This window comes from Salvelinus alpinus, chromosome 27 (genome assembly GCF_045679555.1).
Source record: "Salvelinus alpinus chromosome 27, SLU_Salpinus.1, whole genome shotgun sequence".
In the NCBI taxonomy this organism is placed as follows: domain Eukaryota; kingdom Metazoa; phylum Chordata; class Actinopteri; order Salmoniformes; family Salmonidae; genus Salvelinus; species Salvelinus alpinus.
In genome coordinates, this window is record NC_092112.1 from 47,484,132 (window position 1) to 47,499,529 (window position 15,398).

General features: G+C 41.5%; 1 protein-coding gene across 1 annotated transcript; it reads left to right on the top strand.

The window, feature by feature from the left end:
* The first annotated feature begins 3,233 nt into the window (after positions 1-3,233).
* Positions 3,234-6,900, top strand: LOC139556665 (G-protein coupled receptor 6-like). Its single transcript, XM_071370895.1, has 2 exons — positions 3,234-3,419; positions 5,457-6,900. Exon 2 carries the CDS (start codon positions 5,472-5,474, stop codon positions 6,492-6,494), a length of 1,023 nt encoding a protein of 340 aa, XP_071226996.1. The 5' UTR covers positions 3,234-3,419; positions 5,457-5,471; the 3' UTR covers positions 6,495-6,900.
* Positions 6,901-15,398: the final 8,498 nt, after the last annotated feature.

The window sequence follows — 15,398 nt, forward strand, 5'->3', positions numbered from 1 at the left end:
GCCATCACAGTTCCATGATTAATGGGGATTATAGGGTAGATGTATAGGGCTACTGTTCAAACCCTATTGTACACTTTTCTCACCTTCCAATATTTCATAGTTTGAACAATTGAATATGACAACATAACGCTCAGCAAGGAGACGCGTTCTGTCTCCTAGAGATGTACGTACTTTGGTGCGAAAAGTGCAAATCAATCCAAGAACAACAGCAAAGGACCTTGTGAAGATGCTGGAGGAAAAGGTATAAAAGTATCTATATCCACAGTAAAACGAGTTCTATATCAACATAACCTGAAAAGCCGCTCAGCAAGGAAGAAGCCACTGCTCCAAAACCCCCATAAAAAAGTCAGACTACAGTTTGCAACTGCACATGGGGACAAAGATTGTATTTTTTGGTCCTCTGGTCTGATGAAACAAAAATAGAACTGTCTGGCCATAATGACCATCGTTATGTTTGGAGGAAAAAGGGGGAGGCTTGCAAGTCAAAGAACACCATCCCAACCTTGAAGCACGGGGGTGGCAGCATCATGTTGTGGGGGTGCTTTGCTGCAGGAGGGACTGGTGCACTTCACACAATAGATGGCCTCATGAGGAAGTAAAATTATGTAGATATATTGAAGCAACATCTCAAGATATCAGTCAGGAAGTTAAAGCTTGGTTGCAAATTGGTCTTCCAAATGGACAATGACCCCAAGCACACTTCCAAAGTTGTGGCAAAATGGCTTAAGGACAACAAAGTCAAGGTATTGGAGTGGCCATCACAAAGCCTTGACCTCAATCCCATAGAAAATTTGTGGGCAGAACTGAAAACGTGTATGCGAGCAAGGAGGCCTACAAACCTGACTCAGTTACACCAGCTCTGTCAGGAGGGATGGGCCAAAATTCACCCAACTTATTGTGGGAAGCTTGTGGAAGGCTATCCGAAACAATTGACCCAAGTTAAACTATTTAAAGGCAATGCTACCAAATACTAATTGAGTGTATGTAAACTTCTGACCCACTGGGAATGTGATGAAATAAATAAAAGCTGAAATAAATCATTCTCTCCACTATTATTCTGTCATTTCACATTCTTAATATAACGTGGTGATCCTAGCTGACCAAATGCAGGAAGTTTCTACTTTATTAAATGTCAGGAATTGTAAAACAGTGAGTTTAAAAGTATTTGGCTAAGGTATATGTACATTTCCGACTTCAACTGTATATATACAGTACCAGTCAAAAGTTTGGACACATCAACTAATTCCATGGTTTTTTATTTTTTTGACTATTTTCTATACATTGTAGAAAGTAGCCACCCTTTGCCTTGATGACAGATTTGCACACTCTTGGCATTCTCTCAACCAGCTGCATTAGGTAGTCACCTGGAGTGCATTTCAATTAACAGGTGTGCCTTGTTAAAAGTTAATTTGAGGAATTTCTTTCCCTCTTAATGCGTTTGAGCCAATCAGTTGTGTTATGACAAGGTAGGGGTGGTATACAGAAGACAGCCCTATTTGGTAAAAGACCAAGTCCATATTATGGCAAGAACAGCTCAAACAAGCAAAGCGAAATGACAGTTCATCATTACTTTAAGACATGAAGGTCAGTCAATCTGGAAAATTCCAAGAACGTTTCAAGTTTCTTCAAGTGCAGTAACAAAATCATCAAGTGCTATGATGAAATTGGCTCTCATGAAGACCGCCACAGGAAAGGAAGACCCGGAGTTACCTCTGCTGCAGAGAATACATTCATTTGATTTACCAGCCTCAGAAATTGCAGCCGAAATAAATGTTTCACTCAGTTCAAGTACAGACACATCTCAACATCATCTGTTCAGAGGAGATTGCGTGAATCAGGCCTTCATGGTCGAATTGCTGCAAAGAAACCACTACTAAAGGACACCAATAAGAAGAAGAGACTTGTTTGGGACAAGAAACACGAGCAATGGACATTAGACCGGTGTAAATCTGTCCTTTGGTCTGATGAGTCCAAATTTGGGATTAATGGTTCCAACCGCCGTGTGTTTGTGAGATGATGTGTGGTCTCCGCATGTGTGGTCTCCACCGTGAAGCACGGAAGAGGTGTGAGGGTGTGGGGGTGCTTTGCTAGTGACACTGTCTGTGATTTATTTAGAATTCAAGGCACACTTAACCAGCATGGCTACCACAGCATTCTGCAGTGATTCTCCATCCCATCTGGTTTGCGCTTAGTGGGACTATCATTTGTTTTTCAACAGGACAATGACCCAACACACCTCCAAGCTGTATAAGGGCTATTTGACCAAGAAGGAGACTGATGGAGTGCTGCATCAAATGACCTGGCTTCCACAATCACCCGACCTCAACCCATTTGAGATGGTTTGAGATGAGTTGGACCGTAGAGTGAAGGAAAAGCAGCCAATAAGTGCTTAGCATATATAGGAACTCCTTCAAGACCGTTGGAAAAGCATTCCAGGTGAAGCTGGTTGAGAGAATGCCAACAGTGTGCAAAGCTGTCATCAAGGCAAAGGGTAGCTACTTTGAAGAATCTAAAATGTGAAATATATTTGGATTTGTTTAAAAAAAAAAATGTTTCTACATGATTTCATGTGTGTTATTTCATAGTTTTGACGTCTTCACTATTATTCTATAATGCAGAAAATAGTAAAAAAATTAAGAAAAACCCTTGAATGAGTAGGTGTGTCCAAACTTTTGACTGGTCTGCAGGCCGATTAAAGGGGGGCTGCCACTTGCTCATCGCTGCATTACATAATGTAAGCTTGGACACCAGTGTACATTTTGGTTAACACGCTTGCCATTTAAACTGTTTTGTGGAGTGGACTGGAGAGGTTAGTGCAGGACTAACATAACAGGATCTACATCCAGAAAATATGGACTGCTGACTGATTCCTCTTCAGCCTGCCTGTTAAGGCCTGGTAACACGTGGAGCAGCACTAAGGGGTGTATAGTAGTGGTGGTGCTGTGTTGAACCCTTTATTACTATACTATGAGTGTAAAAAAATTATCTCAGCACCCCCACACCTAAACATCTTACCATGAGTCAATACATAGCTTTATTCTCTCTCCACAAATTAAATCTCACTCATCTATCGCCTCACACCAACACACCAGGCAGGTATAGAGGTTCCCTTTGAGCATATGATCGCGAGGCAGGCTTCGCAGCTCTCTCTCTCTCGCGCTCTACAATGGGCCTGACGTCACTTGGGTTTAATAACGCTGCACCGCTCGCAGACGTTAGTCTTTACCGTTCTGGCTATCGAGCTCTAGTCACTCTCCCCCGCGCGCGTCAATGCTTCAGGTCGCACCTGCCCTCGGTGTCTCGCCCATGAGAGGGAAACAGAACAAAAACGAGGGCTTTAGCTGAGCCGTTTCGAAGAAAGGAACGCTTTTGATTTTCTATAAAGACGGTTTTCTCCTAAAGCTCTGTGTGAAACGAAGGTAGGTAGCCCACATCGTCCTTTTACATGGAAACTTAAACTTGGTGAATAGAAGGTATGCTACTTATTTGACTTATGATAATATTGTTTATCAGTTTGTTTCGTTTTTGGGAGTTAAGTTGAAGTTTTATCCACGATCATAGCCTATTATTCAGTTTCAAGTTTCAGCACCATGGATAGCTCCTCGAGTGCTGCTGTTCCTGTGGTCTCTGAACTTGGACACATTACCGTGTTGTCATAACCGTTTTAGATATCTGTCTCTTGTGAGGTTTTAATGAATCAGGGTTAATGTTTTTACCCTGCAGTTATTAAGTTGCCCAAGTTTCAGCACCATGGTTGGCTCCTACTTTGCTGTCCACCCATACAGAAGCCTAATATACACTGAGGGTACAAAACATTAGGAACACCTTCCTAATATTGACTTGCACCCCCTTTTGCCCACAGAACAGCCTCAATTTGTCGGTGTTGAAAGCCTTCCTTAGGGATGCTGCCCAATGTTGACTCCAATGCTTCCCACAGTTGGCTGGATGTCCTTTGGGTGGTGGACCATTCTTGATATACATGGAAAACTGTTGAGCATGAAAGCGTGGCAGCGTTGCTGTTCTTGACACACTCAAACCAGTACGCCTGGCACCTCTACCCCGCTCAAAGGCATTTAAATATTTTGTCGTGCTCATTCAACCTCTGAATGGCATACATACACAATCCATGTCTCATTCGTCTCAAGGCTTAAAAATCCTTCTTTAACCTGTCTCCTCCCTTTCATCAACACTGGTTGAAGTGGATTTAAGAGGTGACATCAATAAGGGATCATAGCTTTCACCTGGATTCACCTGGTCAGTCTATGTCATGGAAAGAGCAGGTGTTCCTAATGTTTGTACACTCAGTGTATATTTCAAATAAATAGCTAAGAAAATAGCTACACAGACTATTTGAGTTAACCCTGGATAATGCAGAGACAGAGAGTCAAATTAAATTCTACACAAGATGAAGAATTCCAGGTTAATGTTCATGAACATCAAATTGATACTTACAATGCAGATTTCTTAACCTCCAGGGTCAATTTTCAGAGTCACAAGTTGACAGTTACCCTGTGGATAATGCAGAGACAGAGAGTCCAGTGAAACTATTCCACACAAGATGAAGAACAAGGGGTTCATTAATGTTCAGGAACTAGCTAACTAAATTATACAAAATACTAACTTACATTGGCTGTGGTCTGTCCATAGGCAGTTGAGGCTCCAGACCAACTACCTTTTTAGCTAGAAATAATCTAGCTATTTAGCCAGTCCTAGCTAAATTGCTCTCAGAGAAACCCAACGCTCACTGCAAGCAACATTTAACATGAACTAGCTAGCTTTGGCAATTCAATTATATCCAACATATACAGTACATGATGTGGTGGCAAGCTAAAACAGCTAGCTAAATTCAAAGGATGCATTTGTAAATTCCCTCTGGCTATCTACTCCGATTTCAGAGTGTACCAGAGTGGTGCAGGTCATGTTCCTCTTCACTCTGGTAAACACACACTATAGCAAATCAAATCGAAGTTTATCTGTCACATGCACAGGATACAGAAGGTGTAAACGGAACAGTGAAATGGTTACTTGCATAGTTGAGTCTTTTGTTTAGACGTGTAGCTAGCTAGCTAGCTAAACAATGAACCATAATCCCAACTCATAACGTTACTACCTGAATCTGCTGGTAGCTAAAGGTAACCAACTATGGTTACCGTTCAATGTTAGCCAGCTATAAATAGCAATGCAAATTGCTCTGAGATACGAATAATATTACTACACAGATCATACATGTAAAGTGAGCCAGACAGTTAACGTCAGCTATCTAGCTAACAGTACGCTTTAACTTGCAATGAAAATGACTTTGACAAAATTAGAAACGTATAATATCAACAAATTTAGCTAGCTAGACTATCTTACCCGTATACATGGATGAACGCTTCTCCCTCTCTGTCATGGTTGCCATGGTGTCCCTTAGTGAAACTAAACCACAATCTCTCTCTATCCCATTCTCTCTTCAGGAGGGGAAAGCAGACATGTGCGCAGACATGAACAAGACTTTCCAGTGTAACGACACCGCAATGACGGTTGTGGTGGCTGGAGAGGCTCTCCCGTGGATGGAGACCGACTTTCCAGAGCGCAATGTCAGCCTGGGGCTCTCCACCGCCCCTCTGGACTTCCCCATCAACCCGTGGGACATCATGCTTTGCATGTCGGGCACTGTCATCGCCTGCGAGAACGCCATCGTGGTGGCTATCATCTTCTATACACCCACCCTGCGCACCCCCATGTTCGTGCTCGTAGGAAGCCTAGCCACAGCGGATTTACTGGCAGGCATGGGATTAATCCTCAACTTTGTGTTCCAGTACGTTCTCTCCTCAGAGACTATCAGCCTTATTACTGTTGGGTTCCTAGTGGCCTCCTTCACGGCGTCCATAAGTAGCCTGCTGGCTATAACAGTGGACCGGTATTTCTCTTTATACAATGCACTGACTTACTTCTCAGAGAAGACGCTCCACTACGTGCACCTGATGCTGGTGAGCACATGGGGCGTGTCTCTGTGCCTGGGCCTGCTGCCTGTGCTAGGCTGGAACTGCCTGGACGACCCAAGCTTGTGTAGCATCGTGCACCCACTCACTCGCAGCAATGTGACATTGTTGGCGGTCTCTTTCTTCATCATCTTCATAATCATGCTGACCCTCTATTTCAAGATCTGCAAGATCGTGTGCCACCACGCGCACCAGATCGCTCTGCAACAGCACTTCTTCACCACATCGCACTACGTGGCCACCAAGAAGGGCGTGGCCACGCTCGCCATCATCCTAGGCACCTTCGGCTCGAGCTGGCTACCCTTCGCCATCTACTGCCTGGTGGGAGAGCGTGAATACCCGTCGGTATACACGTATGCCACGCTTCTTCCGGCCACCTACAACTCCATGATCAACCCAATCATCTACGCCTACCGTAATGCCGAGATCCAGCGCTCGCTCTACGTCCTCTTCTGCGGCGGCTTTCAGAGCAACGTAGCCACACACTCCAGGTCACCCAGTGAAGTTTAGAGGGGTGCTGAGTGAACGTATGTGTGTGTGTATGTGTGCATGTTGACAACCGACAATTGGCTTTCAATTGACCGTTAAATCCTTTAAACAAAATGTATGTCTAACAAGCATCTGCACTTTATTGCAACTGAAGACACAATCCGTCTGAAATGCTGTGAACAACAGCTTTTGTAAAGAAAAAAAATACGGCATTATGTATTTATATGAGCAAAGAATGAAAAAACGAGCACTTTATTGAATGTATTTGAAATGCCAAAGCAGTATTGCATAGGCCTATATATGTTGGAGTAATTGGCTACTTTGTATTTGTCAGTACTGTGGGTCAATTTTGATTTTGTTAAGTTGTCTATTTGATTGTACATTTTATACGAGATGAGTATATGAATAAAATGAGAAAATAAGTGTGCGCCTCGTGTTTGACTGCCACATCTTTCTCTGTAAGTGTTCTGTTGCCGCACCTGGGTTGTTTTAACTTTTTTCGCTCAGCATCTTCCTGTCTTCTAACTCAGGGGCGTCAATTGGGTATGGCAGAGTATGGAAGTCTCCATACCCTAGCTCAACACCAATAATTTAAATTAGGCTACTAAAGTCTTTCCAATCCCAATTAAAAGGCAAATGCAGTTGGTTAGGACCATGCGCAATCGCTCAGGAAGGGTGTTTGTCCGGCTGGATGCCTTTGAGAGAGCACATTGACGCAGCTGCAGTGAACAGAGCAACTTTTTTCTCAAAATACTGCAGAGGTGGAAGATGGTTATAGATGGCTAGGTAACTGCTGTTTGACTTGACATGAAACTAAACTAGAGTTTTTAATCCATCCCGGTGCTGAGCTAGCGCGTAATGCATCAGCTAATTTGATGTGTTTGTAGAATGTTGTTGTTTATCAACTGAGGTGAATGAAGCTACAGCAGCAAGGTGATTATGGAAGGATTACATAGTGAAAGTCTTCACATTTCGGTGCCTTCAATCTTAAAAGGGATTATTTTAGATTTTTTCCATACCAATCTACACAACCTACCCCACATTTTCAAAGGGAAAGACAATTTCTTTTACATTTTTCAAATGAATAATAATTTTAAAAATCTTGATTGTGTATGTCTTCACACCCCAGAGTTAATACTTGGTGTAAGTACCTTTGGCAGACCTAAGAGCTGTGAATAATCCTGAACAAGATTTTACCAACATTGCACAACTCTTAGGGCAACATATATAATTTTTTTGTCAAAATTGCTCAAGCTCAGTAAATTTGGTTGAGAATCATTGATGGAGAGCAATATTCAAACCTTAAGCACATTTGAGTCAGGACTGAGACTGGACCAGGACCACTTAGGAACACTCAACACCTCTTGGCATGCTATTCTGGTGTGTCTTTGGGATTACATTTTTTGTAGTTGTCCCGCTGTGAAATAAAACTCTATCCCAGGGTTTTCAGAAGACTGAGGCAGGGATTTCCTCTAACCTGGGCTTTGCTCCTTTGATATTTATTTTGATCCTGAAAAACTCCCCAGTCCCTGCTGGTGACAAGCATATGCAAAACATGATGCTGCCACCACAATTCTTGAAAATACAGTGGGTTTCAGGATGTGTTGTGTTGAATTGGATTTGACCCAAACCTCTAGTTATTTTTTTTATTTGTTTTATTCTATTGGATAACAATCTGTTCTTAACCAAGACAAAAATATATATAACAGACTTTTTCATGCATAACATAGGTACAGCAGAGCCCCTTCGTTGCATGGGAGACTTTCAAATGTGCCTTCAGAGGTCATGCAAATAAATACTAATCTTTAAAACGAAAACATTTGAAGTCAAAAGAGATAGAGGAACAAACAAAGGAAAAGGAGGAACTAGCAGAACAGATGGATGGCAATAAACCCTGTACCGTAGAGGCACAGAATAAGTTAGAGGAAAAACAAAAATACCTGGAGGAACGATCAAGAACGATCAAGTATCACACTTTTATTACACATTCATCACAAGTAAAGCAAGCTTGATGGAAAATTGTGAAAATGCACCACATTCTTGGTAACACTTTACTTGACACTCAGTGTCATAAGACGTTATGACACAGTCATAACCTTGTCATAATATGTCATAACAGCGGACAAAACTTGTCATTACCCGTCATAATATGGTCATAACACTGTCATGACCCATATATTTACAACTGTTGTGACATATATTGCATTATTTTATGGCTGGTTATGACACCTACATAAGAGTGTCAAAACTCACATTTATTCCCTTCCCAAAAATCCCTGCCGAGAAGTTTCCTTTCGTTTAAAAGTTTGTTTCTTAAATCCTTTGTTGGTGTTGTTATGAATTCTTTACATATTTTAAATAGCTTGTAGAAAATACACATATCCCGTCACTTTACTTGGACTAAGAAAATACACTTTATGACACTGTCAAGAACTGTTATCGCCATCGTAATCATATAAGCCAGATAGGCCTGTCACTTACATGCCTTTATATCAGTTATCAGTCAAAAGGAGGGTGTCTTGTCCTGCTCCTGAAATCTGCTTCTTCATTCATCCCAGCAAAAGAGCATTGGGGTAGGTGCATGTCTGACATTAATGTGTGCGCAATTAAAATTATAATCTAATATGGTCAATAAAAATAAACTCAGCAAAAAAAGAAACGTCCTCTCACTGTCAACTGTGTTTATTTTCAGCAAACTTAACATGTGTAAATATTTGTATGAACATAACAAGATTCAACAACTGAGGCATAAATTGAACAAGTTCCACAGACATGTGACTAACAGAAATTGAATAATGTGTCCCTAAACAAAGGGGGAGTCAAAATCAAAAGTAACAGTCAGTATCTGGTGTGGCCACCAGCTGACTTAAGTACTGCAGTGCATCTCCTCCTCATGGACTGCACCAGATTTGCCAGTTCTTGCTGTGAGATGTTACCACACTATTCCACCAAGGCACCTGCAAGTTCACAGACATTTCTGGGGGGAATGGCCCTAGCCCTCACCCTCCGATCCAACAGGTCATAGACGTGCTCAATGGGATTGAGATCCGGGCTCTTCGCTGGTCATGGCAGAACACTGAAATTCCTGTCTTGCAGGAAATCATGCACAGAACGAGCAGTATGGCTGGTGGTATTGTCATGCTGGAGTGTCATGTCAGGATGAGCCTGCAGGAAGGGTACCACATGAGGGAGGAGGATGTCTTCCCTGTAACGCATAGCTTTGAGATTGCCTGCAACGACAACAAGCTCAGTCCGATGATGCTGTGACACACTGCCCCAGACAATGAAGGAACCTCCACCTCCAAATCGATCCTGCTCCAGATTACAGGCCTCGGTGTAACGCTCATTCCTTCGACGATAAACGCAAATCCGAGCATCACCCCTTGTGAGACAAAACCGCGACTCATCAGTGACGAGCACGTATGCCAGTCCTGTCTGGTGAGGACCTGCCTTACAACAGGCCTACAAGCCCTCAGTCCAGCCTCTCTCAGCCTATTGCAAACAGTCTGAGCACTGTTGGAGGGATTGTGCGTTCCTGGTGTAACTTGGGCAATTGTTGTTGCCATCCTGTGCATGTCCCGCAGGTGTGATGTTCGGATGTGCCGATCCTGTGCAGGTATTGTTACACGTGGTCTGCCAATGCAAGGACGATCAGCTGTCCGTCCTGTCTCCCTGTAACGCTGTCTTAGGCATCTCACAGTACGGACATTGCAATTTATTGCCCTGGCCACATCTGCAGTCCTCATGCCTCCTTGCGGCATGCCTAAGGCACGTTCACCAAGTTGAGCAGAGGCCCTGGGCGTCTTTTTTTAAGTGTTTTTCAGAGTCAGTAGAAAGGCCTCTTTAGTGTCCTAAGTTTTCCTAACTGTGACCTTAATTGCTTACCGTCTGAAAGCTGTTAGGGCCTTAACGGCCGTTCCAAAGGTGCATGTTCATTAATTGTTTATGGTTCATTGAACAAGCATGGGAAACAGTGTTTAAAACCTTTACAATGAAGATCTGTGAAGTTATTTGGATTTTTACGAATGATCTATGAAAGACAGGTTCCTGAAAAAGGGACGTTTCTTTTTTTGCTGAGGTTATATGTATATACAGTTGAAGTCAGATGAATGTAGTACTTTCAGGCGTTTGGAAATTGCTCCCAAGGATGAACCAGACTTGTGGAGGTCTACAATTTTTTATTTATTTTGATTTTCCCACGACGTCAAGCAAAGAGGCACTGAGTTTGAAGGTAGGCTTTGAAATATATCCACAGGTACACCTCTAATTGACTCAAATGATGTCAATTAGCCTATCAGAAGCTTCTAAAGCCATGACATTTTCTGGAATTTTCCAAGCTGTTTAAAGGCACAGTCAACTTAGTGTATGTAAACTTCTGACCCACTGGAATTGTGATACAGTGAATGATAAGTGAAATAATTTGTCTGTAAACAATTGTTGGAAAAATTACTTGTGTCATGCACAAAGTAGATGTTCTAACCGACTTGCCAAAACTAGAGTTTGTTAACAAGAAATTTGTGGAGTGGTTGAAAAACGAGTTTTAATGACTGCAACCTAAGTGTATGTAAACTTCCAACTTCAACTGTATATACTAGGCAGTGTCAGAGGAAGGCTCGAAAAATTGTCAAAGACTCCAGTCACCCAAGTCATAGACTGTTCTCTCTGCTACCGCACAGCAAGTGGTACCGGAGCGCCAAGTCTTGGACCGAAAGGCTCCTTAACAGCTTCTACCCCCAAGCCTTAAGACTGCTGATCAACTAAACTAATCAAATGGCCACCTGGACTATTTACATTGAATCTCCCCCCTCCCCCTTTTGTTTTTACACTGCTGCTACTCGCTGTTTATCATCTATGCATATTCACTTTGCAAATTAACCTCATTTAACCGGTAACCCCACACATTGACTTGGTACCGCCCGCTGTATATAGCCTCATTATTGGTATGTACATTTATTGTATTACCTTGTGATTCTTTTACTTTAGTTATTTAGTAAATATTTTATTAACTCTATTAACTCTAAGCACCTGTTGTATTCGGCGCGTGTGACATTTTTTTAAATATATATATTTTTTGATTTAAAGACTTCCAGAACACACTGGATTCTCCAATTTGTTGAATGAACTACAGTACATGACAAAATACAAACCATTCAACCCAAAAAGTAATTTGGTTTTGATGGTATCCTAAATGAAATGACAAAATATACAGACTACAAATTCCAAGTAGCTATGCTGAAACTTTTCAACATCATCCTCAGCTCTGGCATCATCCCCAATATTTGGATCCAAGGACTGATCACCCCAATCCACAAAAGTGGAGAAAAATTGGACCCCAATAACTACTGTGGGATATGCGTCAACAGCAACAGAAAATACTCTGCATTATCATTAACAGCACAATCCTTCATTTCTGCAGTGACAACAAAGTCATGAGCAAATGTGACCCGATTCAGGAAACTAGGCGTATGTCGCAAGTCACTACTTCACAGGAGAGCCGTTTGAACGTAAAAAATATAGAAATGCCTTCTCGGGACATGTGAACTTTAATGTGACTTAATAACAAACTTGTATGCCATCTGTAAATACAAATAAAATGGTTAAATTACGACACTTGTTGGTTAAGTCCCAGAAAGGCTAGCAACCTTCCCACTAGCCATGATTGGCTGAGATAATGAGTGGGCTGGACATGCCGAGAGAGGAGTTCGGATTGGTCTGCCATATTCAAGGCTTCTGTCTATTTGAGCTCGTCAGTCTGCGTTGGTAATCCTGTCGAACACGGCTTTTAATTTTTTTTATTGTGTAGTGGAGCTGCATGAGTGTTGCTCTCCACTTTCTGGAGGATCACGTTTTTAAATCAGTGGAATTAGAGTATGATAGCTAAAGAGATGGAGAAAACACTTGTCTCCAGATTACATCTTCAAACTAAGGGCAATCGTTGTATGGCATTCCTGACCGGTAGACGCGTCCATCATGCATAATGATGTATACAGGTAAGATAGTCTAGCGTTAGCTAGCTACCTTTTCAGATATTACATGTTACTAATTTTGACAGAAAGTGTTTTCATTTCAAGCTAAAGTGTACTGTTAGCTAGCAAGCTAACGTTAACTGGCTGGCTCCCTAGCTGACGTTATTATTTGTTTCCCAGAGCCGTTTACTTTTCTAGTTCAAGCTTTATGTTATCTAGCTAACATTGGACCTGGTTCGTTAGCTCCCAGCACTGTGGCATTGTTGGAACGTTGTTCATTGTTGTTTAACTAGCTAACGTTAGCTGGCTGGCTCCCTAGCGGAGGTTATTATTTGTTTCCCAGAGCTGTTTGCTTTTCTAGTTAGAGCCTAATGTTAGACATTGTTGGCACTTTGTTCATTTTTGTGTAACTAGCTAATATTAGCTGGCTGGCTCGTTAGCTAACGTTACGTTACGTGGGTACATCACCCATTGAATATGGCCAGTTTCAGTAAATGTCTTCTAAAAAGCGTAATGAAATTGTTGCAGCAGAGCTGGCTGAGCTGTTTTCATTTTATCCGGAGGTAAACAAATCATCGGCCAGAGCGTCAAGTGTGCACTCCGAGAGCAAAAAGAGATGGGTCCTATCCTATGGCTTTCACTAGATGTCAACAGTCTTTATTCAAGGTTTCAGGATTGTTTTTTGAAAAACGAACAAGTATTTGGAGTTTTGGTGAGAAGCGCACGGAACAATATCAGTATCAGAGCGCGTGCTTACTAATTCTGCTTTCCTATTAAACATTCTACTTTCAGTATGAAATATTATAGTTTATTTACATTTTAGAGTACCTGAGGATTAAATAGAAACGTCATTTGACTTGTTTGGACGAAGTTTAGCGGTAGCTTTTTGGACTCCTTTGTCTGCATGTTGAATGAGTCAACTAAACGGTATTTTTGGGATATAAAGAAGGATTTTATCTAACAAAACGACCATTTATGTTGTAGCTGGGACCCTTGGGATTGCAAACAGAGGAAGATCTTCAAAAGTAAGTGATTTATTTAAATCGCTATTTGTGATTTTGTGAATCCTGTGCTGGTTGAAAAATATGTTGATTAGGGGTGCCGTCCTCAGACAATCGCATGGTATGCTTTCGTCATAAAGCCTATTGGAAATCGGATGACACGGTTAGATTATTAACAAGAACTTAAGCTTTTAAATGATATTAGACACTTGTATGTTCATGAATGTTTGAATTGCGCGCCCTCCAATTTCACCGGATGTTGTCGGCTGGTGTCCCGCTAGCCTATCCCTAAGAAGTTTTAAAATTGTATGAACTGCCTTAATTTTGCTGGACCCCAGGAAGAAGAGCTGTGCTTTGGCAGCTAATGAGGATCCTAAAAAATTACAAATACAAATACAAACTGGACAGTTATATCTCAATCTCTTCATTCAACGACTCAATCGTGGACACCCTTACTGACAGTTGTGGCTGCTTTGTGTGATGTATTTTTGTTTCTACCTTCTTGCCCTTTGTGCTGTTGTCTGTGCCCAATAATGTTTATTCCATGTTTTTTGCTGCAACCATGTTGTGTTGCTGCCTTGCTATGTTGTTTTCTTAGGTCTCTCTTTATGTAGTGTTGTGGTGTCTCTCTTGTGATATGTGATTTGTCCTATATTTATATAGGCCTCCGCAAGAGGCCTTTTGCCTTTTGGTAGGCCGTCATTCTAAATAAGAATTTGTTCTTAACTGACTTGCCTAGTTTAATAAAGGTTCAATAAAATTGTCACGTTCCTGACCTTATTTCCTTTGTTTAGTCTTTGTTTAGTTAGTCAGGACGTGAGCTGGGTGGGTGTAGTCTATGTTTTGTGTTTCTATGTTGGGTTTGTTGTTTGGCCTAATATGGTACTCAATCAGAGGCAGGTGTTTTGCATTGTCTCTGATTGGGAACCATATTAAGGTAGCCTGTTTGCACTTGGTTTGTGGGTGATTGTTTTCTTTCTTTGTGTTCTGCACCAGATAGGACTGTTTTCGGTTTTCACATTTATTGTTTTGTAGCTTGTAGTGTTCACGTTATTATTCTTTATTAAACATGTTGAACACTAGCCGCGCTGCGTTTTGGTCCTCTCCTTCATCCCAGGAAGAAAGCCGTTACAAAAATAATAAAAATAGACAAACTAAACAAAAGCCAAGTTTGTTGATTTCAAAAAAGCTTATGACTCAATTTGGCATGAGGGTCTGCTATATAAGTTGATGGAAAGCAGTGTTGAGGGGAAAACATACAACATTATAAAATCCATTTACAAAAACAACAAGTGTGTGGTTAAAACTGGCAAAAAAACACACTGATTTCTTTCCTCAGGGTGAGACAGGGATGCAGCTTGAGCCCCACCCTCTTCAACATACAGTACCAGTCAAAAGTTTGGACACACCTACTCATTTTCTACATTGTAGAATAATAGTGAAGACATCGAAACCCTGAAATAACACATATGGAGAATCATGTAGTAACCAACAAATTGTTAAACAAATCAAAATATATTTGAAGTTCTTCAAAGTAGTCACCCTTTGCATTGATGACAGCTTTGCACACTTAGCATTCTCTCAACCAGCTTCATGAGGTAGTCACTTGGAATGCATTTCAATTAACAGGTGTGCCTTGTTAAAAGTTCATTTGTGGAATTTCTTTCCTTCTTAATGCGTTTGAGCCAATCAGTTGTGTTGTGACAAGGTAGGGGTGGTATACAGAAGATAGCCCTATTTGGTAAAAGGTCAAGTCCATATTATGGCAAAAAGAGCTCAAAAAGCAAAGAGAAACGATAGCCCATCATTACTTTAAGACATGAAGGTCAGTCAACCTGGAACATTTCAAGAACTTTGAATGTTTCTTCAAGCGAAGTTACAAAAACCATCAAGCGCTATGATGAAACTGGCTCTCATGAGAACCGCCACATTAAAGGAAGACCCAGAGTTACCTCTGC